The sequence below is a fragment of the Camelina sativa genome, chromosome 11 (assembly GCF_000633955.1).
Source record: "Camelina sativa cultivar DH55 chromosome 11, Cs, whole genome shotgun sequence".
Lineage (NCBI taxonomy): Eukaryota > Viridiplantae > Streptophyta > Magnoliopsida > Brassicales > Brassicaceae > Camelina > Camelina sativa.
The window spans coordinates 30,406,054-30,433,387 of record NC_025695.1 but is presented as its reverse complement, the minus strand read 5'-3'; the positions used below and the strand labels follow the sequence as shown (position 1 = coordinate 30,433,387).

Sequence of the window (27,334 nt, the reverse complement as noted above, 5' to 3'; positions counted from 1 at the left end):
AGCAACAAAATGTGGCATCAAGTTAATACTAGAGCCTAGATCACAAAGTGAGTGAGCAAACCGTTCTGCAGAGATAATGCAATAAAGTACAAAGCTCCCATGATCTGGTAATTTCTCTGCAGTCCTACACTGAATCATTGCACTCACTTTCTTAGTGACAATCACCTCTTGCTTCTTCTCTTTCTTTCTTTGAACAGGCTGGTTTAACAGAATTGCACTAACATCTTTCGTAAGTAGTGCTCCTTCTTCAGGGCTCAAACCATTGGATACCATTCTCTTCACATACCGCTTAAGTCCAGGAGAAAACTTGACTGCATCAACTAAAGGTATCTCAATCATTACCTTATCCATCATTGCCTTGCATCTAGCTTCCTCAAGCTCCTGCTTGGACCTTCTTGGCTTAGGAAAAGGAATCTTCGGTTGGTACACCCTTTCAGCAGCTAGAACCTGAGATTTTGCAACTTGGGTTCTGTCTGAGAGGGGTGTCGACCGACACCCAAGTGGTGTCGATCGACACCATCATCTGAAATCGAGAAATTGGCTGATTGCTCTCCCTGTTCTGCAGAAGCAAATTCACCTTCATCTTCACCTCTCACTGATATGGCATTACAAGAATGTTTGGGATTTGACTCAGTTCTCTCAGGGAGAAATCCCTCTTGTCATTTGACAGACCCAGCAGTCTGTGCAACTTGACTCTCCAACTTCTTAACATGTACATTCAATGCATCAATCCTTCCAGTAAGCTCTGGGTAAACATTGTCGATCTTTCTATTGAATGTCACTGTCATATTCTCCTGTCCCTGAAGAAGCTGATCAAGCATGGCCTCTATTCTACTCTCAGAAGAAGTCTGTGGAGGCGGAGACTGATAAGATGAGTTCCCATAAGTTCTTGTATAACTGTTATTATGCTGCTGCTTCTGATAATACGGTTTGGGAGTGTAGCCTGAAGAGTTTCCACTGTAAGGTTTGTTGCCTTGCTAATTACCGAATCTCTGACCCTGATTTCCATAAACAAAGTTGACATCTGCTTCTTCATTCCCTGTCTCAGGTTGTGGCTCAAATGTCTCAACTTCAGCAGCAAAGTGTACCGATTTCTTACCCACAAGAAGATTGTGCACCAAATCCAGTTTGGCATTAACATAAGCTAGCTGGTTTGAATCAAATCTTCCATGCAATCTCTTCCTTTCAGCATCAGCTCTCTTAATACTATTGTTGGAGGCCAAATTCTCAATCAAAGCTTCAGCATCTTCTGGAAATCTTGTTTTGAAATTCCCATGACTTGCAGCATCTAAAGCTAGTTGATATTCCCAGTCACATCCTCTGAAGAAGATGCTCAACAGCTGCACCCTAGAGAAACCATGGTGTGTACAGTCCCTCTGATAAGCCTTAAATCTCACACAAGTTGCTTTGAAAGCTTCATCTGGTGTTTGCTTGAAAGAGGACAGCTTGACTCTCAACTCATCTGACATTGCATCATCATAGAAGTAACTAAGGAAAGCTACCTTAATTTGTTGCCAAGATGTCAAAGATCCAGCTGGCAACTGTTTTAACCATTGAGATGCTTCTCCTGCAAGTGAATATGGGAAGAGCTTGCAGTAGATGTAGTCTTCTGTCACACCATTGGCCTTGATAATGGTAACAAGATCCTCAAAATGCTCAATGTGGTCCAAAGACTTCTCATTGGGCAGGTTTGAGAAAGGTCTCTGCCCAACCAGCTGGAAGTAAGCAGGCTTCAGCTCAAAGTCATTCCTTTGGAATGGAGGAGGAACAATAGCAGAGCGGTTCTCATATATCAAATCAGCTCTGTTGAAGTCTGCAATAGTCCTGATCAGATCCCGGTTTTGATCTTGTCTTCAAACTGGGTTATTTACGTGGCTTGCAGCTCCACGTCCGTCAGCTGGAAGGGGGTGTCGATCGACACCCAGTTGGTGTTGCTCGACACCATCGGCTTGTTCGTCGACGACAACAGCTTCATCAATCACAATACCTTCTGCATCAAGCTTTTGGCCCTGCTCATTGCGCAAGTGCCCCTCTTGATCCCTCAAAGCACCATCCTCATCACGAATCAAAATGATTGTGTTAACCATCTTCAAAGATTTGGCTGCTTTTCTATTCTCACGCTCAAGTTTTCCCAACTCTTGGTTTGAAAGCTTCACAGTAGGACCAGTCTTGTTGCTCCTTGTGTGAGGTCTAGGAGGCATACACCTGAAACACCAAAGAGAAGAAAAACAAAAACGTGTAAGTAGAAAATAAAAAAAAAAGAACAATTTAGACAAAATTAAAAACTCAAATCTAATAGTAGATCAAAGAGTCCCCGGCAACGGTGCCAAAATTGATATGCTCAAATTAAACCCTAGAGCTACTCTCTCAAATTAAGAGATCAATGTAGTACTTAAAGGTCGAATTCCACAAGGACTCAATACTACACAATAAAATTTATAGAGTTTTATAATTACGCTAAACAGATTAAGTTGAATTAAAAATTAAGAAAAGCAATGCAAAATATTAAATAAAAGTGTGAAAATTCAAAGGATCAAAAAGCTAGGCCTAGGGAATTTCTTAGGAAATTATGAAATATTAAATCAATAAATTAATTAAGGTTCAAGCAATTAAAATCAGATCTAGAACTCTAAACACAATTTATAAAATAAATCAGTTCTCACTGCAAATATTATCTAAATTTAAAACCAGAAAATCCAAATCTCTTTGTAAAATTCTAAGTTAAAAATCAGCTTTAAATTTAGGTTTAGATAAGTTCACAAAATTACTAAATCAAATCTCTTTGTAAAAAGTAATTTTGCTCATCAATGGTTTTAATCAGGAAAACAATTATATCTTCATATCAATTAATTTCCCTATGATAATAATTCTAGGTGATCAATCAAGAATTATTATGAAGAACAACCAAGGATGAAGATCATAAAAGATTAAGAACCCTAAAAATAACAGATCTTAATAAGTCATAAAAACCCTAAACCTAACAAGCAAATTACTCAGACATGTTTAATGAAGAACAAATCATAATTCTGAATAACATGCAATAGATATTAAAAGTAAAAAGGAGGAGTTCAGGAATTCTTCTCTCGAAGGAGTTCAGATCTTTCTCCCAAAAAGCTGATTAGAAAATAACTTGCTAGAATAAAACTTAAGGGTTTCTAAAACCCAAAAACAATATATATGTGTCTAAAAACACGTCAGGGACTTGTCATGCAAATATGGAAAACTTCGGGCAAATTTGTAAACTTCCGAAACTTGCTTCTCTCTCGGCTAAACATGGTGTCGATCGATGCTAAGGCAGTGTCGATCGACACTCTCATACTTCCTCGGCTCCAAGTTCTCTTCCTTAGCTGAATTTCCCCAAAATCCCTCTAATTGCTCTATTTTGCTTCTTTCATGCCAAAATCCTAGAAAACCTGTTAAGACTCTAAAACATCCTACAAAACAAATCAAAAAACTCAAAAAGACTCCTTATATCGTTGTTAAAAACCCCAAAAACCATGATACATCAGTCCTCATCTTATTCATCCACCAACAAGTGAATTTCCACACGTGGGAGCTCACACGCACGGTTCTGCATCACGAAATCAGTTTATTTCTATATCCCTAAGCATGATTCAGTTAATTTTAACGAAATTGTCAGTAATTAAAGACAATTGTAGGCAACAAGACTTTGTCACATTTTCTTCTCTTCTTTCTGTTTCAGGGTGGGTGGATTAATTTGTTGAATTTTGTTTAGTTAGTTTTGGATCAGTTCTTTAGATGAACGTTAAGTGTAGGGTCCTTGAATCTTGGTAAGTTATAATGTGTTAATTGATTCCTCTACTAGTATTGATTGGTTTTAATTTTCAGGGACGTTTTCATTCAAGATTTGAGCTACAAAGTTTTGAATGTGATGTCTTTGCATTTCCATAATAGTTTTCTTTCATTGTTGAAATGGTGTTTGTTTGATGTTTCTAATAGTGATAGACTGAGTTATGGATGTATTTGGGCTGTGTAGATAACATGTACTGGAGTACTTTAATGTTTTTTGTATGTTCTGTTTTCTTGAATGAATTTCAGTTTAAATGATTTTTTGTGTTCTTAAATGACGAGGGTTGTGTGTGCTTCCAAGAGTGGTGTAGAGCATCTTATTGTAGAATGATGGTCTGGAGTTTTACAAGATAGTAGACCTGCAAATTTCTGCATTTTTTTGTTCAATTGGTGCTAAAAAAGTCTATGACAAGAGGCAACCAAGTTCTGTGCCAGTTGAGACAAAGCCATTGACGAGCGTCACACGCTGTCCAGAATGTTAAAGTCCATCAAGATAAAAAGAGAGCTGCAGTTTCTGATCGAGGGCGGGAGTATTGAGACTAATGGTGAGAGTAGGATATGAAGATATGATGAAAATAATGATCTAAACCCTAAACCTCTTTTGTAATCAGAGAGTTCATGGTTTTATTAAGAGAAATTGAGTTTTTGTAATCTTTCATTTTATCGTTATTAGAGGTTTGAAGTTTATGCAACTATAAATTTTCTTTCAAATTTTGTGTTAAGAACCCATTTAAGATTCCACCATTGGAGGGGTGAAAAACTAAGAACTCTTTGACAATCTTTTTATCTCCAATTTTTTAAATATATATAGTTAAAATAATGGTAAAAGTTCAAAATGGCCTCTTACCAATAAAGATGGTCTTATACCAATCAACCAACTCTAAATCTCATAATACCCTCATGATCTTTCTTTTTTCTAAAAATAAAGTTTTTTTTTTGCTTTCAATTTTTTTTCTATTAATTTTCAGAACTACTTCGTTCTCTAAGCTAACATGCATCTCTTCCTTTTTCCTTTGTTCATATCACTAGAGTCGGCCCAAGACACAAGCTGATGAAGCATCACACAAAAGTTGTGTTATGCACCAACTTAACTTCTTAGATGACCGACCATTGTTCTTCTTCATATTGAATTAAAACTCAGTCAATAATCCATCAACAATATATACAAGCTGGCCAAATCATTTTAAGTAAGATACTTTTAGAAAGGAAGAAAGTACTAATCATCATTAAACTTCTAATGAAGGAAAAATCTATTATAATTATAAATTTCCAAATAATTTGGAGTAGTCAAGGCTGAAATACAACTATTTCTACAGTTTACTACAGTTATAACTTACAAGTAGATAGAAAAACAGACTGAATAAAAAAAAAAAAAAAAAATCTAATTATATATAAGGAAAGAAAACTATTAAATGAAAATTTAGATAGAAAATTGTTTTCTGTGTTATTTCAGATTTTTTTTCCTTAATGTACAAGATAACCCAAGTATAGATATCGGGTTNGAGTAGTCAAGGCTGAAATACAACTATTTCTACAGTTTACTACAGTTATAACTTACAAGTAGATAGAAAAACAGACTGAATAAAAAAAAAAAAAAAAAGTCTAATTATATATAAGGAAAGTAAACTATTAAATGAAAATTTAGATAGAAAATTGTTTTCTGTGTTATTTCAGATTTTTTTTCCTTAATGTACAAGATAACCCAAGTATAGATATCGGGTTTTGCTTGAGAACAAACATAGTATAGTCATTGGGTATAGAAAGTTCTTTAGAAAAGAAAACATACACAATGTGTGGATCAATGAGAAAATGCTGCTACTGTTAAACATACACTAGCTAGGATATGAAATAATTATTAATTTCCAAGCAAATTTGGCCGATCTCTTTCTTCACTTCTCTGTTAAAAAGACCACAGAATATCTCTGAGCTCATTGGTCATTGGTGGATCAGTGTGTCACAACAATCACGCATTTGTCGAACAGATATTTGCTAAGTTTATTGTACAAGACAAATGACAATGACACTCGGATTTCGGGCCATTTTCGTAAAGCTTAAAGGCCCAATATACTAAAAGCCCATAATAAGCAACGAATATAAAAACAGAAGTCTTTTTCTTTTTTCTTTCCCGAGTCAGACACTGACTGAGTTACAGTATTCATCCCGAGTCACCCTCACCCACCAACAACAACTCCAAGAAACTAGTAGTGGCCATGGCAGGAGAGGCACCCAAAAACCTCGTTTTCGTGTACGGTACGTTAAAAAGAAACCATGCAAACCATTTCCTCTTAGAAGATCTGATCTCATCGAACGACGCTGTTCATATCGGTCAACGCACGACCCGGTTACAATACCCGCTCGTCACGGGTCTCTACGGGATCCCTTACTTGATCAACAAACCCGGGTCGGGTCAAAAGATCCGAGGCGAGCTTTACTCGGTTTCGAAACGTGGGCTTGCACGCCTCGATGAACTGGAAGGTATCAAAGTCAATCACTACGAGAGTTTACAAATCGAGGTTAGTGAGGAAGAATCAAACGGCACCGTTTTAGCGGAGGCTTATTTTGCTCATTGTAGGTTTGGTGAGAGGTTGTGGGAGAAGAGAGGGAAGTATGGGATGTGTGAATTTGGTGAAAACGATGGCGTCTTGTATGTTATGGTTAAGGATAGGCCAACGTTTAGCTCTTTTTTTGATGAAATCGAAGCTTTTGTGTCTTCTAGTAACAGTTGATTACTAATTTGATTCAATGGGTTTGTTGAAAATTCGATCTTTGATGCTATGTTTTGTAGTAAAATATTGTTTTGATGATTATGCAATTTAACAGCTTTTGGTTACGCTCAAAGTACATTTACATCTGGTCTAATAATGCTCAAGGTTATAAGAGCATCATTAGTGGTGGTTGATCTCTCGTTGCTTTACCAAAATTTTAATGCATACAAAATATAAAATATTAAAAAGATAAGAGAGAGAAGAGAAATTGTTTCTCACATTGCTATCGGAAACAAGGATTCTTCTACTGTTTATACAGTTGTCCATTTATTGGTTTACACTTATTTCAATTAAAATACTATTTTTTTTTTGAGCAACGGTTATGAGTTCCACCGTTGATGGTGGTCTAAGCTTTGACGATTGATCGGAGGATCTCAAAACAATCATAGATCATGTTTCATAGATTGTAATGATGCGATATGTACTAGATTTTGAAATTTTCAGGTGTTAAAAAATGTTATTCCCATAAGGGTTAACACCATTTTGTACATGTTAATGTTACGAAATCTTTTATTCAGGTTCAATATTTACCTGACAAAGCTAAGCGACAAGTGTCAGAATCTTGTGTTTTCTAAGACTCACCGACTGATATAAGTTACATGGATTGTTGAGTGAGTGGTACTGAATCTACTGTTGATTGAAGTGGTGGTAGGAGAAGTAGGCAAAGGAGATTTAATATTTTGCGGCTCTATCATGCCTAACCCTACTACGCACTTTGTTTCTTTCTTTTGTCCATAGCTTAGCTTCAATATATTTTTGATGGTGTCATGTGTGAGAGAAACCAAATTACTAGTAGTGGACTTTTTGTTGTTGTTGTCAGTTGAGGGACCCCAAACGCTTTGTCTTGATTTGTCCAATTTCGATAAGACTCTTTTAGTACAAGGCCGCTATGTTCCGAGATCCTTAGTAAAGATCCATGCCCGATCTTTACATAAGTTTGATGTTAAAAAATGTTGAGAGTTCCTCGGTTCGGATCTGACTAAAACGTCAAACCTATTTGTCTACATTTTGCAAACTAACTAAATGCACAAGATTAAATCAAGATCAAAGATATTAACGTCATGGTCGATACCAAATCATATCATACTAAGCTGAAGATCCGGCCCATTTATATTCAAATCGTTCGTTCATGAGGGATAAGTTGGTGACATAATAATATATTCCAAAATGTGATGTCTAGGATAGTTGATTATAACCGTGTTGTTTGAACCGTTCTCACTATATGAAATTTTACTATTTTCTTATGATTGAACTTGCACATTGTACTTGATGATGATTTAAAGGAACACACTTTCTTGAGAACATTAACTCAATACGACAATGTGTGGGATATTTGATTGAGAAAACCCAAGTGATTAAGCTTTTTGGGGGAAGCGTGGGAGATAAGTGAAAGAAGAAGAGCACTATGGTACTAGTACTGGTCCTACTACTTCTTCTTCACGCCATTCTTCAACAACGACGGTGTGTGTGCTTTATTCCATGTGATCTCCCACTTTGTGTTTTTTGTTGTGTGTGTATAAAACTGTACATATATTCATTTTATATCTACGTGTTTGTACATATTGTATCATCATTACCTTCCTCTATATCTCTCACTCAATGGAACAAAAACGTATTTTGGTGGAACCAATTATGGGTAAATTGAGTGCTTATCCTTTTGACAAAGCCTTAAAGCTTGAGCTCTTCATTTGTCAATGTGTTTACACACTTTTATCTAAAAACTTATTTGCTAAATTCACAGAAACTAAATTTAAACCCCATGAGAATAGTCACAGGAACCGAAAGTTGTGTGATTAGTCTAGTGACATGGTAGTATACACTTTAACTAAATAAAAATGACTATGCGATTATGCGGGTTATTGCAAATTTTACTGCTTTACAGCTTCTTGAGTTATAAGTATAGGTAAACTTTCACTTACTAATTATATCAATTACTGTGTTATTATTTTGTTATCAATTAGTCTAGCTTTCAAGCGGCTATCCAATTAGCAATTATGTTTGAAATTCCAAATATATTGTTGAGTTAAGCTTGATAACCAAGCAAACTTAAAAGGCAATTAGAACTAGGATATGTTAAATTTGAGATCTTAACATATCCTTGTGAGAGAGTTTAGGAAATAAATCTTTTCTAGGAAAAGAAATAATAGGATTTTAAAAGCTTATAAATAGAAGCCTTGTGTTCTTGGTTTTCAATAGAGAGGGAGATTTGTAAGCTTGAGAGAGATAAGAGAATTCTGTGAGAGAGAGCTTAGTGTTTTGAGCAAGTTTCACTAAGATAATAAAAGGAGTTCTTTTAAATTTCTGTTTTCTTAAGTTCTTGATTCTATATTTGGTATCAGAGCATAAACAATAGAATCAAGGGTTGTGATATTATGTCAGACATCGTACCTATGACAGCAGCTGTAACCAACATGAAGGAGGGAGGATTTTCATCCATTCAATGCCCCGTCCTCACCATGACAAATTACACCGTATGGGTAATGCGAATGGAAGCCATGCTCAAGGTTCACAAGGTCTGGGAAACGATAGAACCTGTATCAACAGATGAAGAGAAGAACGACCTAGCAAGAGTACTCTTGTTTCAATCCATTCCGGAAAACCTAGTTTTGCAGGTCGGTCGCCTTAAGACTGTAGAAGAGATTTGGGCTTCAATCAAAACAAAGTATATGGGAGCTGAGAGAGTCAAAGAGGCAAGACTTCAAACCTTGCTTTCAAGCTTCGAGAGAATGAGGATGAAAGAAACTGATACAATTGATGACTTTTCAGGGAAGCTAACAGAGCTTGCGTCTAAGTCATCTGCTTTAGGAGTCTCTGTTGATGATTCAAAGCTGGTTAAGAAGTTTCTTAACAGTCTTCCTTCACGCAAGTACATTCATATCATCGCCTCTCTCGAACAGGTGCTTGACCTCAACAAAACAAGCTTTGAAGACATAGTTGGTAGATTGAAAGCCTATGAAGAGAGGATTAATGAAGAAGAGAATTACTTCGAGGATCGAGGATTAAGGGAAACTCATGTATGCGAATAATGATTCTCAATTAGTACATGAGCCTGCAAGCAATAACAGAGGACGAGGAGGTCGCACTGCTGGTAGAGGAAGAAGACGAGGGCTTGGGAGACAGATTTACCGAGGGCCTCAAGATAAGTCAAGAATTGTTTGTTTTAGATGTGATAAGTTGGGGCAAATGGCGTATGATTGCCCTGATAGGTTGCTAAAACTGCAAGAAATTCATGAGAATGATGGTAATTCAACACAAGAAGTTGAGGAGCTGATGATGCACAAAGTTGTTTATCTCAATGAGGAGAAAGTGAGACCAAAGAAGTACGAGTATCAAAAACTGATGTTGGCAACGTTTGGTACCTCGATAATGGGGCGAGTAATCACATGACTGGCAATAAAATGTTCTTTTACAAGTTGGATGAAACGATAACAGGGAAGGTCCGGTTCGGTGATGACTCAAGAGTTGATATTCTGGGAAAAGGTTCTATATTATTTATCAGTAAGAGTGGCGATCACAAGGTCTTGGCCGATGTTTATTATATACCAAAGCTGAAAAATAATATCATTAGTCTTGGACAGGCAACTGAGTCTGGCTGTGAAGTCAGAATGCGAGACAAGATCTTAACTCTCCATGATAAGAAAGGAAATTACTTGTTAGTGCCACAATATCGCGAAACCGGCTCTACAAGGTTCTCATGGAGGTTGAGAACATGAAGTGTCTTCAGACCTCTGTTTCAACTTTCAACTGATGCTGAACTATGGCACGAGAGACTAGGACACATCAACCGAGAGACAATGAAGATGATGGTCAAGGAAGAAGTGGTTACAGGTATACTGAAGATAGAAGTTGCAAAGGAGACTTGTGGATCCTGTTTGCGTGCGAAACAAACAAAATCTGGTTTTCCCCAAGCTACATCATTCTGAGCATCACAACCTTTGGAACTTATACATGGGGATCTCTGTGGTCCTATCACACCCTCTACAGCCTCCCAGAAGAAGTATATATTTGTCCTGATAGACGATCATTCACGGTTTATGTGGTCACTTCTTCTAAGAGATAAAAGTGAGGCTTTCGATAGATTCAAGGTATTCAAAGCAACGGTTGAACAAGAGACAGGACTGCTGATCAAAACGTTCCGAACAGACAGGGGAGGAGAATTTACTTCGCTTGAGTTCAAAGATTTTTGTGAGAAGAACGGAATTCGGATACATCTAACAGCTCCATACTCACCTCAACATAATGGAGTTGTGGAAAGAAGAAATAGAACACTAATGGAGATGACGAGGAGCATTCTTAAGCACATGAGTGTTCCAAATATCTTATGGGGAGAAGCAGTGAGGCATGCAACATATTTGATAAATAGGGTTGCAACTAGAGCTTTGAACAAACAAACACCCTATGAGGCGCTAAAGGGAAAGAAACTGAATATCAATCATCTTAAGGTGTTCGGGTGTATTGGTTACACAAGAGTAGAGACGCCGCATCTCAAGAAATTGGATGATAGATCAAAGATGTAAGTGTACCTCGGAACAGAGCCGGGATCAAAGGCATATCGACTTCTTAATCCTACAACAAGAAGAGTAACGGTTAGTAGAGATGTGATCTTTGATGAGAATAGGAGCTGGAAATGGAACAGTATCGAAGGTGATACTAGTGAACTTGGTGGGTTCAAACTCACGTTCGGAGAAACAGGGAACAATGGTATTAGGGAACCACAGATTGTTCAAACCTCAATAACAAATGATGAGAGAGGTAATGAGAACAACGAGGAAGAAGAGAAAGAGATGCCAGAAATTGTTGAGATTCCCGATGATGATGAGACAAAGCATCAACCAGCAGCTCTTAGAAGATCGGCCAGAGAAAGTAAGCTACCAAGTTACTTGGAAGATTATGTTCTCATTGCGGATTTAGAGGGAGAACAACTAATGTTTACTTTAGACGAAGAACCTTGGAGCTATGAAGAGGCTATGGAGCTAACGGTTTGGAGGGATGCTTTTGGAGAAGAATTAATCTCAATCAAGAAGAATAACACATGGTCGTTGGCTGATCTCCCACATGGTTCGAAAGCAATAGGTCTAAAGTGGGTCTTTAAGATTAAACACAACTCTGATGGCAGTGTGAACAAATACAAAGCTAGGTTGGTCGCGAAAGGCTATGTTCAAAGACAAGGGATAGACTATGATAAAGTGTTTGCCCCAGTAGCTCGTATTGAAACCATACGTTTCATAATTGCTTTAGCAGCTTCTAAGGGATGGGAGATACATCATCTGGATGTTAAAACAGCGTTTCTTCATGGTGAACTAAGGGAGGACGTCTATGTTAGCCAACCGGAAGGATTTGTTGTAAGTGGAAGTGAAAACAAAGTTTACAAGTTGCATAAAGCTTTGTACGGTTTAAAGCAGGCGCCACGAGCTTGGAACAACAAGCTGAATCAGATCTTTAAGGAATTGGGTTTCGTTAAATGCTCCAAAGAGCCCTCTATTTACAGGAAACGAGAGAAGAAGCAACTACTTGTTGTAGCAGTCTATGTGGATGACCTTCTAGTGACCGGTTCTAGTCTTGATATAATCTTAGAGTTCAAACGAGGAATGTCAACAAAGTTTGAGATGAGTGATCTCGGTCTACTGTCTTACTATCTAGGAATGGAGGTCGAACAGAGCAGGGAAGGAAACACTCTAAGGCAAGAAAGATATGCACTTAAAATCCTAGTGGAGACTGGTATGAAAGAGTGCAATCCGGTTCACATACCGATGGATCAAGGTCTGAAATGGTGTAAAGCACAAGGTGAGAAATCAGTTGACGAGAAGTAATACAGAAGAAACATTGGTTGTCTGAGATACCTCCTACATACGCGTCCTGATTTGTCTTATAGTGTTGGTGTTCTAAGTAGATACATGCGAGAGCCAAAACAGTCACATGCAGTAGCTCTTAAGCAAGTCTTGAGGTATCTAAAAGGAACGATAACGTTTGGACTAAAATTCATGCGAGAGAATTCTAGTGGTTTGATCGGCTATAGCGATAGCAGCCATAACGTCGATGCTGATGATGGTAAGAGTACTTCAGGGCATGTGTTTTATTTTAATGAGTGTCCCATAACATGGTGCTCTCAGAAGCAAGAGATCGTTGCTCTGTCATCCTGCGAAGCTGAGTTTATGGCAGCTACGGAGGCTGCGAAACAGGCAATATGGTTGCAAGATCTGTTAAGCAAAGTCATCGGAGAAGAGAGTCAAAAGTAAGTATTGCAGATTGATAACAGATCAGCTTTAGCTCTCACAAGGAACCCAGTATTTCATGGGAAGAGTAAGCACATTCACAGGAGATTTCATTTTATACGAGAGTGTGTTGAAAATGAACGTATAGATGTGGAGCATGTTCCCGGGAGTTTACAAAAGGCGGATATTCTAACTAAAGGGCTAGGGAGAATCAAATTCAAGGAGATGAGAGATCTCATTGGAGTTCAAAAAGTGAAGGGGAGTGACATCAAGCTGAAAGTGGAGATTGTTGAGTTAAGCTTGATAACCAAGCAAACTTAAAAGGCAATTAGAACTAGGATATGTTAAATTTGAGATCTTAACATATCTTTGTGAGAGAGTTTAGGAAATAAATCTTTTCTAGGAAAAGGAATAATATGATTCTAAAAGCTTATAAATAGAAACCTTGTGTTCTTGGTTTTCAATAAAGAGAGAGATTTGTAAGCTTGAGAGATAAAATAATTATGTGAGAGAGAGCTTAGTGTTTTGAGCAAATTTTACTAAGATAATAAAAGGAGTTCTTTTAAATTAAATTTTCTTAAATTCATGATTCTATATATATAACTTCATATATTATATCAAGAAAATGCTATTTAGAAATAGTGCAAAATGTATATACCTAATGACTTCATTTTTGTATTCATTATTTTATATCAGTGTGTTCTCTACAGCATAATAAGTAGAGAAGTGGTCTTTGGCTGGACAGCACCAAATCCTCAAAAAACTTGATAGGTCTTCTTAGTGGCAATGCTACGACGCAAGACACGCATTAACAACTAACAAGTGTTTTTCTTAATAAGTAGCCTCTTACCAAAATCTTTATTTTTATTTTGTATTCAAAATGTTTTTTGTACCGAAGTTTCGTGCATTACAATAATCATGATTTGATTTCATCTTCTAGAAGTAAGCTCCCATCGAAAAATGTTGGAAATATTTAAGTTCGTCTTAATACTACGATGCATTTATTGGGTTTATAATACATAAGTCTCTGCATTCTTCTATATACATATATATGTGAATAATGATGTATTTTACGTAATCAAAATAGTTTTTAGCTTATAGATTTTAGGATTAAACTAGTCTACAAAATGTTGAATCGATAAACAATAAGGATACGTTGGTATAGTTGAAACGTAGTAATCTATTTAGAAAGCAGTTTTGCTATATTACTGAAAGTTCCATATTTTGATTAGTCATGCACATGTCATGTGTAGTATTTCATGTAAAAACAAAATGAGAATTTGTTAAAAATACATATTTTGGGATACCCTTTTCAAATATACCCTCTTTTTTTTAACATTTTCGTTTTTATTTTATTTTACATAATTTCAATTTGTTAAATTAATTTTTAAAATTTTTTTTTTAGGTTTGGGTTCTCATTTTACATTTAGGATATAGTTTCGAGGGGTTAAAGTTTTGTATTTGGAGTTTAGGATTTAGAATTTAGTGATTTTATTCATAGGAGAAGAGTATTTTTGAAAATGACCAACATGAAAGGGTATTTTAAAAAAGTGATATAGAAAAAGGAGTATTTTTGAAAATCCCCAAACAAAATAAGAGCTTAGCTGTAATGCAAGATATAAACTAAAATAATAAAAGGAATTAAGGATAATTTGGTTGAGGATAATTCATAATAGGTTGTTTGAAGATTTGGTGAGGATTGCTCAACACTATAGCTTTGTTAATCAAATCATCAAATTTGGGTTCAATATTATTTGTAGAAATTAGACAGTCTATTCAAACTATTTGATTCAACAGAAACTTAGTTGTTTTTTTTAACATGTTTGTTGATTTTTTGGGGTCAAAATTTCACATTAAGATTTTCACTTACCTAACAACACAAAACATGAGTTTTAGGTGAGAGTAAAAGACTGAAGAAAAGAGGGTTTGGTTTGGAAATAAATGAGTTGTTAGAAAGCTTAACTGAGTAATAGAGGAAACAAGTCAAATGGGAAACTCAACACTATACTTCACGATATATGTATAGTGGCTGACTTGTTAATGATATTCTAACAACCGCTGAATCCATTTTTATCAACACAAACGATGTATATCAATGACATTCTACCTTCATAAATCATAATCATATACTTATAGTGCCAAAACCAAACTAATTGCATGTTGTTAGTTGAAGACTTATATTGTATGGTTACTAAATGTGTTAAAGTACTCACCTAGAAGTATAGTTATTCACTTATTCAGCTAAAGCGTTTTAGAGGACGTGCTCTTATGTGTATATCAGTAAGAGTATTAACCAATTTTGTGTAATTTTCTTAGTAATTACACCTACGACAATGGATGAAGATGTTAAAAAGAAAATAGCAAAACTACATTAGATGTCCATTTAAAGCATTCGCGAACTAGTTCATTCTGGAACAATCTATGTCACTCACCTTACGTATAGTCCATAGATCCTCTATTCCAAGATTGAAGAACTACTCTCCCTAGTGTCTAAATTTTTGTACAAGGCGATAATAATATATATATACATATGTGAGCGGCCTTGTTTTTGACGATTTAGATTGACGTCCGTGCTAGTCAGTAGAGATTGCTATATTATAACTTAGACGAAATGTTGATTAAGTAGAGAGAAACTAAGAAATTGAAACCAAAATTAGGAGTAATGGTAGGGACAGTATATCTACACTTTTGGTCGTAAGCATGTGCTTTAACCACTCTGTGTTTTTACAGTGAACACGGCTTAACATGCCAAACCCCAACTACTATAAATACCTCACTTAGTCTTGTCATTTTTATTCATCAAGTTCAAACACAATGGTTTCTCTCAAAGCTTTCTCAACTGTCTTTTTTCTTATACTCGGCGTTAGCATTTGCTACGCCACTAGCCGGAATCTTTTGAACTACGGTGCTGGTCATGCTGGTGGTGGCGGTGGAGGACATGGTGGTGGTGGTGGTTCTGGAGGAGTTAGTGGTGGAGGTTATGGAGGAGTGAGTGGTGGTGGCTATGGGGGTGGTAGTGGAGAAGGAGGCGGTGGTGGATATGGAGGTGCCGAAGGGTATGCTGGTGGTGGCGGTGCTGGTCATGGGGGAGGCGGCGGTGGAGCTGCTTCTTCCGGTGGTTATGCTAGTGGAGGAGGAGAAGGAGGTGGTGGTGGTTACGGTGGAGCGGCTGGTGGTTATGATGGTCATGCCGGTGGTGGTGGTGGAGGTAGCGGTGGTGGTGGTGGAGCTGCATATGGCGGTGCAGGAGGAGCTAGTGGTTATGGAGCTGGTGCTGGGGAAGGAGCTGGTGGTTTAATTGGTGGTCATGCTGGCGGTGGAGGCGGTGGTAGCGGAGGCGGTGGAGGATCAGCTTACGGTGGTTCAGGAGAGCATGCTAGTGGTTATGGAGACGGAGCTGGCGAAGGTGGTGGCGCCGGTGGAAGTGAGTATGGAGGTGGAGCTTATGGAGGCGGTGGTGGTCATGGAGGTGGAGGTGGATCAGCAGGAGGGGCTCATGGTGGTGCTTATGGAGGCGGTGAAGGAGGAGGAGCTGGTGGGGGAGGGTCTCACGGTAGTGCTGGAGGCTATGGAGGTGGTGGCGGTGGAGGAAGTGGAGGAGGAGGAGCTTACGGTGGAGGAGGAGCACATGGGGGTGGTTATGGAGGTGGTGGGGGTGAAGGAGGTGGTTATGGAGGAGGTGCAGCAGGAGGATATGGAGGTGGCGGTGGAGGANTGGTGGCGGTGCTGGTCATGGGGGAGGCGGTGGTGGAGCTGCTTCTTCCGGTGGTTATGCTAGTGGAGGAGGAGAAGGAGGTGGTGGTGGTTACGGTGGAGCGGCTGGTGGTTACGGTGGTCATGCCGGTGGTGGTGGTGGAGGTAGCGGTGGTGGTGGTGGAGCTGCATATGGCGGTGAAGGAGGAGCTAGTGGTTATGGAGGTGGTGCTGGTGAAGGAGCTGGTGGTGCATTTGGTGGTCATGTAGGTGGTGGAGGCGGTGGTAGCGGAGGCGGTGGAGGATCAGCTTACGGTGGTTCAGGAGAGCATGCTAGTGGTTATGGAGACGGAGCTGGCGAAGGTGGTGGCGCCGGTGGAAGTGAGTATGGAGGTGGAGCTTATGGAGGCGGTGGTGGTCATGGAGGTGGAGGTGGATCAGCAGGAGGGGCTCATGGTGGTGCTTATGGAGGCGGTGAAGGAGGAGGAGCTGGTGGGGGAGGATCTCACGGTAGTGCTGGAGGCTATGGAGGTGGTGGCGGTGGAGGAAGTGGAGGAGGAGGAGCTTACGGTGGAGGAGGAGCACATGGGGGTGGTTATGGAGGTGGTGGGGGTGAAGGAGGTGGTTATGGAGGAGGTGCAGCAGGAGGATATGGAGGTGGCGGTGGAGGAGGAGAAGGTGGAGGCGGTAGTTACGGTGGTGAACATGGAGGTGGTTCAGGCGGAGGCCACGGTGGTGGTGGTGGTCACGGTGGTGGAGGCTATGCCCCATGAAGAAACCAAGTTAAGATCAACCAAAAGGAAGGCTGAGAAATAAATATGATTTGTGGAGGGGTATACAAATTAAAATGCCTATTTCAAAACATTTTGTATCCATTATTATTATTGAACGTTGTATTGTATTTCCTAATAATTGAATATTTATTGTCTTACATCCTACTATATTAATTAAGAAATACTAATATAAAACTAACTTTAAAATGTGTAAAAAATTACATTCTCAATTGCTATTAGAAAAACTTAATTAAGATTAAATAATTAATTAAATAAATATTTCTAATTAAAAAAACAAAAATTGGGGACACATCAAATAAAATAAATTGTAGAAAAATTAAAAAAATCTATTATAATCAAAACTAATTTGTACTTTAAAAACTAACAGAAAAAAAAATTAAATAATTTTATTCATTACATGCAAATATTTTATTGACAGGTTTTCAATAAAAATTTTCAAATACAAAAATTATAATATAAGCAACAAATTTTTAATCACAAATCATTATAAATAATAACATAATAACAAAATAAATTATTACAAATTTTTATTAAAAAAATTCAACCCGCGGTTTTCCGGGAGATAGTACCTAGTCATTAAGTAAAAACATAATCTATAGAGCAATGTTAGAGGTTAGTTTTATTCATCAGCTCAACTCAATTCGACCATAAAAAATTCACAATAACGAGTTTAGAAATGAAATAAATTTACATCCACTTCACACGAAAAAAAAGAGATTATCCTGAAAGTAAACTTCTAAAGCTTGTTTGCAGAATATAGAAAAACATTTCCTTTGAACATGTTGTGAATTCTACAAGAACAATTTTCCGTATTTCAGAACAAAAAAGTGGAAACTTGGAAGTTCTAGATGTAAGTTTTTGATGAATGATCTGATTTCTATTAAATTTTTTAAGATTGTGATTTTGACTTGTTGATATAACTTTTCATATGATACATGATTTGTTGACTGAGATGATGTTTCAGAAATTGAAGAAGGTAAGTCAGCGCTAAGAATGTATTTGGAGGATCCAAAATTAGAGATAAAAAAAGGCATCTCAATTTAAATGTTTTGTAGTATATTGTAATAATTTTGGGTCTCACATAATAAATAAGGAAGTCGTTTTCTTCCTAGTAATGTCCAAAGCTTTATCGTCTACTCGTTCTTGGCTATATGGTTATGCAACTAACGATGAAGGTATGAGACAAAATTATTACAATATCGAAGTCGTTTTTTGTATGAATCAAAGCAGATCGTGTAGTCTCAACTTGGTTGGTGTTGTTTTTTCTAGTTATACGCTTTGTAAAATTGTCATTTGGTTGTGTTAATGGCTTTTGTATGATGCAAAGCAGATCATGTAGTCTCAAATTGGTTGTCGTTTTTTTCTTCTAGTTCCATTTAGTAATATTACCCTTTTAGACCCTTTTATATGCTACCCATTTAGAACCCTGCCCATTTATCTTTGTTGTTTTTTCAAGTGCCCATTTAGGCCTTTATGATTTTAATGGCTTTTGTATGAATCAAAGCAGACACATGTAGTCTCAAATTTGGTTGTTGATAGAATGTGGGTTTGAATGTAGATGACAAGGGCAAGACAGTTGTTATTCAAGTAAATCCAACAACTAGCTGGAATGTGAGTATGTGAAGATGATTATCCTTTTGTGAATTTGGAGTTTGATTTAATCCTAAAAACTTGAATAATGAGTTGAGTTAAATAATTTATTAGAAACTTTAAATCATTTTGACACCCCTAATCAATGTTATACTCATATATATAAACCTCAAGAATTTTTGGTTGGTAGCCTCAAAACAAAATTTGATCAGAGTTTGTATTCACAAGAAAACCCCAAACACAAAAAAAAAAACAAAAAAAAAAGAGAACTTTTCATTTTTCTCACTAGCTAAACTCTTCTTCACAGTAGAATGGATTTATCTTCTGAATTTCCTTTTCTTGATTGGAGAACCACCCAAAACTTTAACCAACATCCGGGAGCGAGGTGTCTGAATCTTTCTGAGATATGAAAGAGCAATACTTTTTTCTTTGGGATCTACATCAACATTGCTTCTTAAGGCCATTGGCATTGTTCTACGAGTTTCTTCTTGGTTCTTAGTTTGCAAATGCGAACGTTGAATCTGAAAGCTTCCTGTTACAGAATCACACACACACTCAGACTTGGGATCTTTCGTATTCTCACCACCACTTAGATACATATAACTCTTCCACATTTTTGCAATAGTTGAGACTAAACAAAACACATAGTACCTTGGCGTTTTGGACGGGAATTTGGTTTTTGAATCTTGGGCTTACGTTCGTATGCACCACCAAGCGAAGCGTTCTCATCAGCTGTACATAGAGTCACACACACACACACACACTGTATAAGAGCTTTGTTGACAGATCATTACTCACTAGTTTGTTATAAGTTCTAATTCAGATGGATTCTTCTTGTAACAGATGATTTATGGATTACTAAAGGACAGCTTTATCTGAATCTATACGAATCTCTTCTTAATATTCTCCACAGTTAAGCTATCAAAAATAAATATTAGGAGTTAGTACCTTTGCGTTTTGGAGATATGTCTTGATTCTGAACCTTGTGCATAGGGACATGAGCGGCATCTGTGCTAGGTCTGTCAACAGCTGGATTTGACACAGGTTCATTCTGTTGAGAGGTCTCAGCAGGTGACTTCTCAGATTCATCGATGTTAGCTTTGTTCCCAGCTGAACATGACTCAGGTTCTCTTTGTTGAGTGGTTTCAGCAAATGGTTTCTCAGATTCATCAGCCTCAGGTGACTTGAGAGCGTCAATCATGGCCAAAGAATCTTCATCGTTGCAAGACTCGGCTGAATGGAACACTTCTTCTTTAGGCTCACGACAGGAAAAATCTGACCAATTTACATCTGGGATCGATACTCCAACCGAGTCGTTGCAGGCTTTACTGGAATTACCAATACTCTCGTAACTGTTATCAAGCACTGACTTTGGTGAAAAATTTGATGGAGTAGCTTCAAACACTGCCTTCAGCTGTTCAAAAGTACTAGCAAACCAAGGAGTTCCTTCTCTTGCATAAAATAATATATATGCATCCTGCGATAGAACTCTATCTTCGCTGAATCTTGTGACCTGCCAAGATTTCCAAAAAAAATACATAAAGAAGTTAAATGTATTGAAACCTTTCAGAGAGGACTAAGTCACACAAATCAATTGAAATCACTTGACTATATTAGATTACCTTTGAGTCATCAAAATTATGCCATGTCTCAGGAGCTGATCTCACATAAGCGGAGTAATGACCAAAAGTTGCTCTAACCCCAATGTGCTCCACAAAGGCATAAAGATGATACTTTGTCGAAACCTGAAGATACAAAATTGTATGTTAAGACTCAAACATCTCAAAATTTACAAAAGCAGAAAGGTCTGAAATTTTCACATACCTCAGGATTTTGGTTACCGCTCATGAAAGGGAGCAAATCCAACTCCAAAGGGAACTCAATATGCTTGAAGATCTTCTCCATAGTAACTCCATCATTCTTGAATCTCTTAAGATGGAACGTAGCAACAGGAGGCAACTTATCAAACTTAAGTTGCTTCTCCTTTGTAACTTTCTCCTTACAGTTATCACATGTTAACTGGTCCTCCAGTAATTCCACACATGTAAATGAGTCTAGAGCACTCCAGAGGTTATCGACATAATCAATTTCAAGACTCCATCCAAGAGAAGGTTCAAATGTGTTGGAAACGTGATGACAATTGCGGCAACAAAGCTGAAAAAAAGGAAGATATCAAACATATTTTCATTAGTCATTATATATATGGAAACTACTTCAACAGTAGATTAATAGTAATGAATTAATGCTTTCTTACCGTACTCATGAGACTGCCACCAAAGACATTGTCAACAATGTTTGAATCTTGAGAAGAGACAGAGCCAGGCTTATTCCTAGGATCTAAACAGCATCTCTCTAACTTGTCTAAAAATGATTGTAGAAACTCATGTGCGTCTTCTTGGTGGTTTATCATAAAATCAGATGAAAAATCTGTGATGGGGTTAAGGATGAAACCATTCATACGAAGAAACCTCAAACACAAAGTTATGCAACACAAACCAACAAACAAACAAACAGTAGAAAAGGATACGTTTCAGATTATTACGAAATACATCAATGCTTAAAGCATATCCTGAAGACCTCAGAGCAAGCTCGATGTGATCTCGAAGAGCTTGCATAACACAGAACTTATCGTTGCCACCTAAAACCCCACAAGAGCTATAAGATTAAGACAATGAACAAAAACAAGGCCGCAAACTCTCAATGTAACATCGTAGATCAATCATCTTACAGTTGCAAGGGGTTTGATGCACGTATGAACGAAGACTCTCAATAAGAGGCACAGTATGAGTGAAGCACTGTAACACAGAAGCTATGAAACAAGTGTTGCCTGAGTTATACAACCCAGCACCCTGAAGAAATTGTAAACATCCAAAAATGATTCAATTTTGGGTATAAAGCTAAACTGATACCAAAAATTACAAAATCAGATAAGAAGAGAGAAACATACAACACCAGTGGGTTCGATCTTCGGATACCACCAAGAGAACGGTAGAGGTTTCGCTGGCTCGGTCTTATTAAACTCATCGTCGTCGCTTTGGTAGTCATAATTCGCTATGTACCTCCTCGGCGGACGATTCTCAGGATGGGAATACATATACGAATCTGACGTACTCACCATTTGGAGAAGATTCTCGCTGTTGTTCGCCGGAGGTATGAATTGAGGCGTGATTAGGGTTTTATCTGAAGACCCATTCTCTCTGTTTTCCTCTGAATTGAAAATTAGGGTTTTATCTGAAGAAGACCCATCTGGTTTCGCCGGAGAATAAGGCTGGATCTGACGAACCGGTGACGAAATAGAGAGCGAGTGAGTGACAAGGTCTCTGATTGGAGCGGTTGGTGAAGAGTCATCTATGGTTTTGTTGGGTTTAGCTAATTTAGGCGAAGAAGAGAGATCTGATGATGGTGGGTCATTAAACTCCGCCATTAACAACGAAACCCAGATCTCGAAATTTTTCTGGGGAAGTGAAAAGAAAGAGGGGAAAAAAACAGTAGAAAGCTAGGTTTTGGTTATGGGAGGTTTCTGCATCTTCTTCGTAAGTATTGAAAATGTTTTGAGTTTGGCTCCAAAAAAAAAGTGTTTGTGAAAATTTTGGAAAGATGAGAGCGAAACGAAATCGATTTGGAGGGAAGATGAGAAAAATTGGAGAGTGAAAGAAAGAAGAAAGGTTTTGAATTAGGAGGGAAATTCAAGCCGCCATTTTTTTGGGGATTAGGGTTTCTTTTGACCTTTTCCCAAAAAGATTAAAAAAAAAAATCTAGAAACACTCTTTGACAGGTTTGGTTAACTCAAACACAACCATGGTTCGTAATTTGGAGTTGGCTTATCAGACACTCTTTGACCAAACTTTTTTTTTCTTTTTAAACAAGTTTAATTGACACAAATCATAGAGTTTTATAATTTGACTGTAAGTTTTTTTTTTCATTAAATAGATGAAGAAGGTGGGGAAAAATAAGGAAACAAAAATTGTGATTGTTATTTTTTTAATTAAATTTATTGATATTTAATATTGTTTTTATTTCTGTTATGAACTTTAATTTTGCAAAAAAAATGTTTTCTTATTGTTTCTCTAAAATCTAATTACTTTTATTTTTTCCAAACTTTTTTTTTTCTTTTTTGCAAACATTATTTTGGTACTGTTATGCCCATCATTATATTTTGTCAGTTTGTTTCCTAAAAACTGGATTACTTTATTAGAATTAGAAATGATGGAAATAAAGTTTTCAAACATTACTCTATCTTTCTATATCTAGTTTTCCAAATTTAATCTTTTTCTTAAATAGTTACCCTAATTTAACGTTTTTTTATTTTGTTGCCCAAATTTCTTTATGTACAATTTTCTTTATGTTTCCATCAAATTATAGTGTCCACTTTCAAGTAAAATACTTTTTTTTGTCTTACTCAATTTTCAAGAACTATCTACTGTTAAAATTGGAATTGTTTTTAGGGAAATTACCTAGAATATTACATAAAACTAGGTTTATTACTAGAACAACACGTTATGATTTCCGACTTACTCAAACAGTACAGAAAAGTTTGATTATTACCTCTAAACCAGAGTTGTGTGTTTTATTACGGTTTATGCCATTTACTTTTAAAACGAAGATCTTTAAAGGGGAAAATAGAGAATCCCAATAAAAGCAGGAATCGATCCCTTGAATGTTTGTGTTGTTTGTCTTACGAAAGTTGGGTTGAGATCGGCTATTTTAGAAACTATTTGGATAACGTGCGGCGTGGACAGAATCTGTGTGGAGGACGTTTGGCTGGTGGACGACGGACGGACGGCGAGTTGACGGCGAGGTGGTTTGAAGTTGAGGAGGAGGTACATATAGCGATCTGCTCTGAGGTAAATTTATATATCGTGGTTTAGTCTCTATTGCGAACTGTTTAGTAAGATTTTGAGTATTACATAGTAGGCGTTGTATTTTGTGGAAGGTTACTTCTGACGATATTCATGTCGATAAATTCATGTTAGTTTTCAGTATGTTGTTGAACTCTGTTTTTCGGAAGATATTTGTGAGACTTCATGTTGTTTCGTTGATAATCTAAGCAACAGATGTTTTGTGATATTGAATTAATAACAAAACTAATGATTCTATCGTAGTTATGGGGTCAAGCAATGATGCGAAGAGGTATCCAAGTAGGCTGTATCGGGATGGTAAATTTCCACTGCCGATTAGAAGCATGCACCACGATTGTAGTTTGTCCAATCTAGCTGGTTTGAAAGGCTTCGTTGGTGATGAGGTGTACGACAAAATAAGAGAGAAATTGCAGCTGGGAGTGTTATTGGATCTAGCGGAATCCAACTACCTGTTTTGTGGGAATAGATATTCCATCGGAGGTATGGTTTTTGATTGGAGGAAAGCCGCTAAGGTTCTTTCTATATGAATATGAAGAAATTAGTGGTTTGAATTGTGAGAAGATTGACGAAACAGAGTGTGAAGACGATCATACACCTTTATGGGCGACTTTAAAGGTGCAAGCTTTTAATGGACCCAACTGGCAGGAGCTAGTTGACAGTTTGAGAAGCTGCCGTGGGTGGCCTGATGAAATGAAGACGCAGATTGTTCGGTTGTATCTTGTGCATGTTGGAGTGCTTGGTTTATCAAGGAACAGTAGGATACCTCTGGAATACGCAAAAAGGGCGTTGAATGAAAAAGCATTTGAGAGTTTTCAATGGGGTAGGGTTAGATTCAAGAGTTTAGTTAATTCCATTAAAGTCCTTGGGTTGCCTAACAATGCTTATACCCTCCATGGATGTGTCCATGTATTGTTGATATGGGCATTTGAGAGCGTGAAGGTGCTGGGGGCTAGCTATGGGAATGTAAGAGAAGGTGTAGATTTGCCTCTGTTACGGTGGAGAGGAGGGAGGCCAAGGAAGGATATTGAAGCCTTCATATCCGGGAGCAAACTCCTTAATAATGGGGAGGTATGCCTTCAATTTACATATACATTATTTGTTAGCATTTTATCTAATAGTTAGCATATTTAAAGTTATGGTATCTAAAATGCAGCTTCAGGTGAAGCATCTATTACCTAAACTTTTGGAGTTCATATATCCAGATTGGCCAGGACAGTATTCTGTGTATGGTGTAGGGGAAGGTTTGAAGAAGAAACTGGATAATCTGCTGTTAGACGTGATCAATGGCGAAGTGGATGAAAGAGAATGGGATTGTGTAAAAAAAGGAAGGGGGAACATACGAAGAAGAGGGAGAGGAGGCAACCTGTTGCAGGGGTAAGTGAAGATGGTAGTGGAAGGTTATTTACTATGGTTAAAACACTAGGGGCGAAAATGGATAATATTGAGTTATCGTTTGCTAGAGCAATAGCGGACACTTCAAGGTATGGAGAGTAAGATGGGTAACTTTGACAGTGGCGTTCAACTATTGAACAAAGTTGTTATCAACTCAACGGACGAAGGAGCCCATACGCAAGGACCTCATACAATAAGAAATGACGAACCTAAAATAGAGGAGGTATGATCTGCGTACCGTATTGATAAAATTGTTATTATATATCTAGTGTTCAGTATGAAGTCTTTGTATTTATCTATTCGAGGAAACAATATTAATTTCAGTATTGTGAAGTTGTATAATTTTGTAATTATTTTGATATATGATTTTCGTACACACAAATTTTGCAATTTGTATATTTTGTCTCTAGTTTAACAGCGTCATATTATATTTCAAATGTCTTGTATATAACATCAAATACATGTCTTTGTTCAAGTCATGGCTATATCAGATGAAGCATTCGACCGAGGATGGTTATAAAGTTGCTAGTTGTGTTAGGAATCCGTTAGCCATTAAGGATAGGGTCATGGGGTCTGGGAGTATTAAAATCGAACCAGAGGATGAAATTGCCGCGAGTATAGAGCGAATTCCAAAGCAGATGGTAGACAGTGTACAACGTGGCAAAATAGTACAGAGTTGGCAGATAGAGGAAGGTGATAAAAGAGTAAAGTATAATGACAAAGTAGATGGAGCAGGTGTTCAAACCATTCCTATTAATATTATCCATCTGGTAAGTGGTGATCTCCCAAGTAGTGGTAACCCTGTGTGGTCGGATCGAAAGTGCGAATCTGTTGTGGATTTAACCGAGGGGACCAGTACTCCTGCATCATCTCATACACTGAAAGATAAGGAGAAAGCCAGGTATTTTGCACATTTGTTACAAAAGGTTTTTCCTCACTCAAGAGAGCTTGATCTTCTATTAGTAGATCCAATGGGCACTAACATAGGGGTAAGCCCTAATGACGAAGTAATGCGACTTGCATTAAATACCCGACGTGAAAACCAAACTGTAGTCCTCTCTCCCGCAGTGTACGATCCTTTCATTGAGGCAAGTCCTTAGAAATTTGCAAAGCTGAAGTCCTTCCTAACTAATGATTTGTAAGTGTTCATTTAAAGTTGTTATATAATTAGTGTTTATATTAGGATATCAACTACGATTTATAACTGATTTGTTAATTTTGGTATTCAGGGCTAAAGTACCTAGCACTGGAAATGCCGAATATTATTTTCGCCTCCTGACCCCTAAACAATCGTGGCCAACTCGAACGTTCGGCTGGTTATGGGATGCGGTAAGCTTCGTAGTTTTGTTCCATAACATCTGACGCAGCTAACTATGGTATACTAATGCCTGATAGATGTCACTCGTATTGCAGCACATGGTTACATGTATGCATATGTTCCATAGTAAGGGGACACAAACGCCATCCCCATATATAACATATCATATTGCTTTCCTTGACCCGTTGATTGTTAGTACGTGGACATTCGAATTCCCACAAATGGAAGCCTCTAAGACATGATTTTTTGGAGAAGGTTGTTTTGAGACGTACGTGGGAAGGCTGCCAAAATACAGAATGACACACAAGGTGTGGGTTGACGATGTAGACACCCTGCTCTTCCCATACAACCTCGATAACAACCATTGGGTAGGCATCGAAGCTGACTTAGTCTACCGAAGGCTAAGAGTTTACGATAGCATAAACAGTGGTAGAAGCGACGCGGTTCTTCAAAGGAAGTGTAAGCCGTTCGCAAAAATGATTCCACGCTTGATACAAGCATATAACCGGAGGTACAAAGATGAGAATATCGGGGGGGCGGCATTTAGTTACTACCGGGTGAAAACACTCCCACAGAACTATCAACAAGGTGACTGTGGTGTGTACACGTTGAAGTGCTTAGAGTGTATAGCTCTTGGAGTAAATTACACAGGCCTATGTGATGCGGCCATGCCTTCTATTAGGATGAAACTTGCTGCAGACGTGTTTGATGAGGTCCCAGACCGAGACTGCTTTCTCCAACTAGATGCTACGTCGGAGACAGTAGATTATCCAGAAGCTGAGTTCAACTCGGGATCAAAAAGTTGAAGAGGTTCCATGTACATTACCGGAGCAGTATGATTTTGCAAAATTGAAGATTGATTTTACGCGTGTTGCTAATAGAAGATGCGTGTTTGGTCATT

General features: G+C 37.7%; 4 protein-coding genes across 5 annotated transcripts; 3 read left to right on the top strand and 1 right to left on the bottom strand.

Moving 5' to 3' along the window:
• LOC104724702 (putative gamma-glutamylcyclotransferase At3g02910) lies at window positions 5,946-6,622 on the top strand. Its single transcript, XM_010443252.2, has one exon. The coding sequence runs from the start codon at window positions 6,021-6,023 to the stop codon at window positions 6,534-6,536; it is 516 nt and encodes a 171-aa protein (XP_010441554.1). The 5' UTR covers window positions 5,946-6,020; the 3' UTR covers window positions 6,537-6,622.
• LOC104728516 (glycine-rich cell wall structural protein 1.8-like) lies at window positions 15,569-17,416 on the top strand. 2 transcript variants are annotated; one of them, XM_019231411.1, is made up of 2 exons: window positions 15,569-16,293; window positions 16,854-17,416. In XM_019231411.1, the coding sequence occupies exons 1-2, from the start codon at window positions 15,602-15,604 to the stop codon at window positions 17,251-17,253; spliced, it is 1,092 nt and encodes a 363-aa protein (XP_019086956.1). In that variant the 5' UTR covers window positions 15,569-15,601; the 3' UTR covers window positions 17,254-17,416. The 2 variants fall into 2 exon arrangements, with proteins under 2 accessions (XP_019086956.1, XP_019086957.1); XM_019231412.1 differs by having other exon boundaries at window positions 15,570-15,854; window positions 16,505-17,416.
• LOC104724701 (ubiquitin carboxyl-terminal hydrolase 21-like) lies at window positions 18,998-22,559 on the bottom strand. The gene is made up of 9 exons (XM_010443251.2): window positions 21,812-22,559; window positions 21,593-21,713; window positions 21,392-21,502; window positions 21,119-21,291; window positions 20,689-21,018; window positions 20,487-20,609; window positions 19,813-20,377; window positions 19,516-19,596; window positions 18,998-19,396 (listed from the first exon to the last, which is right to left on the bottom strand). The coding sequence occupies exons 1-9, from the start codon at window positions 22,286-22,288 to the stop codon at window positions 19,182-19,184; spliced, it is 2,196 nt and encodes a 731-aa protein (XP_010441553.1). The 5' UTR covers window positions 22,289-22,559; the 3' UTR covers window positions 18,998-19,181.
• LOC104728515 lies at window positions 26,730-27,239 on the top strand. The gene has a single exon (XM_010447481.1). It carries the CDS (start codon window positions 26,730-26,732, stop codon window positions 27,237-27,239), a length of 510 nt encoding a protein of 169 aa, XP_010445783.1.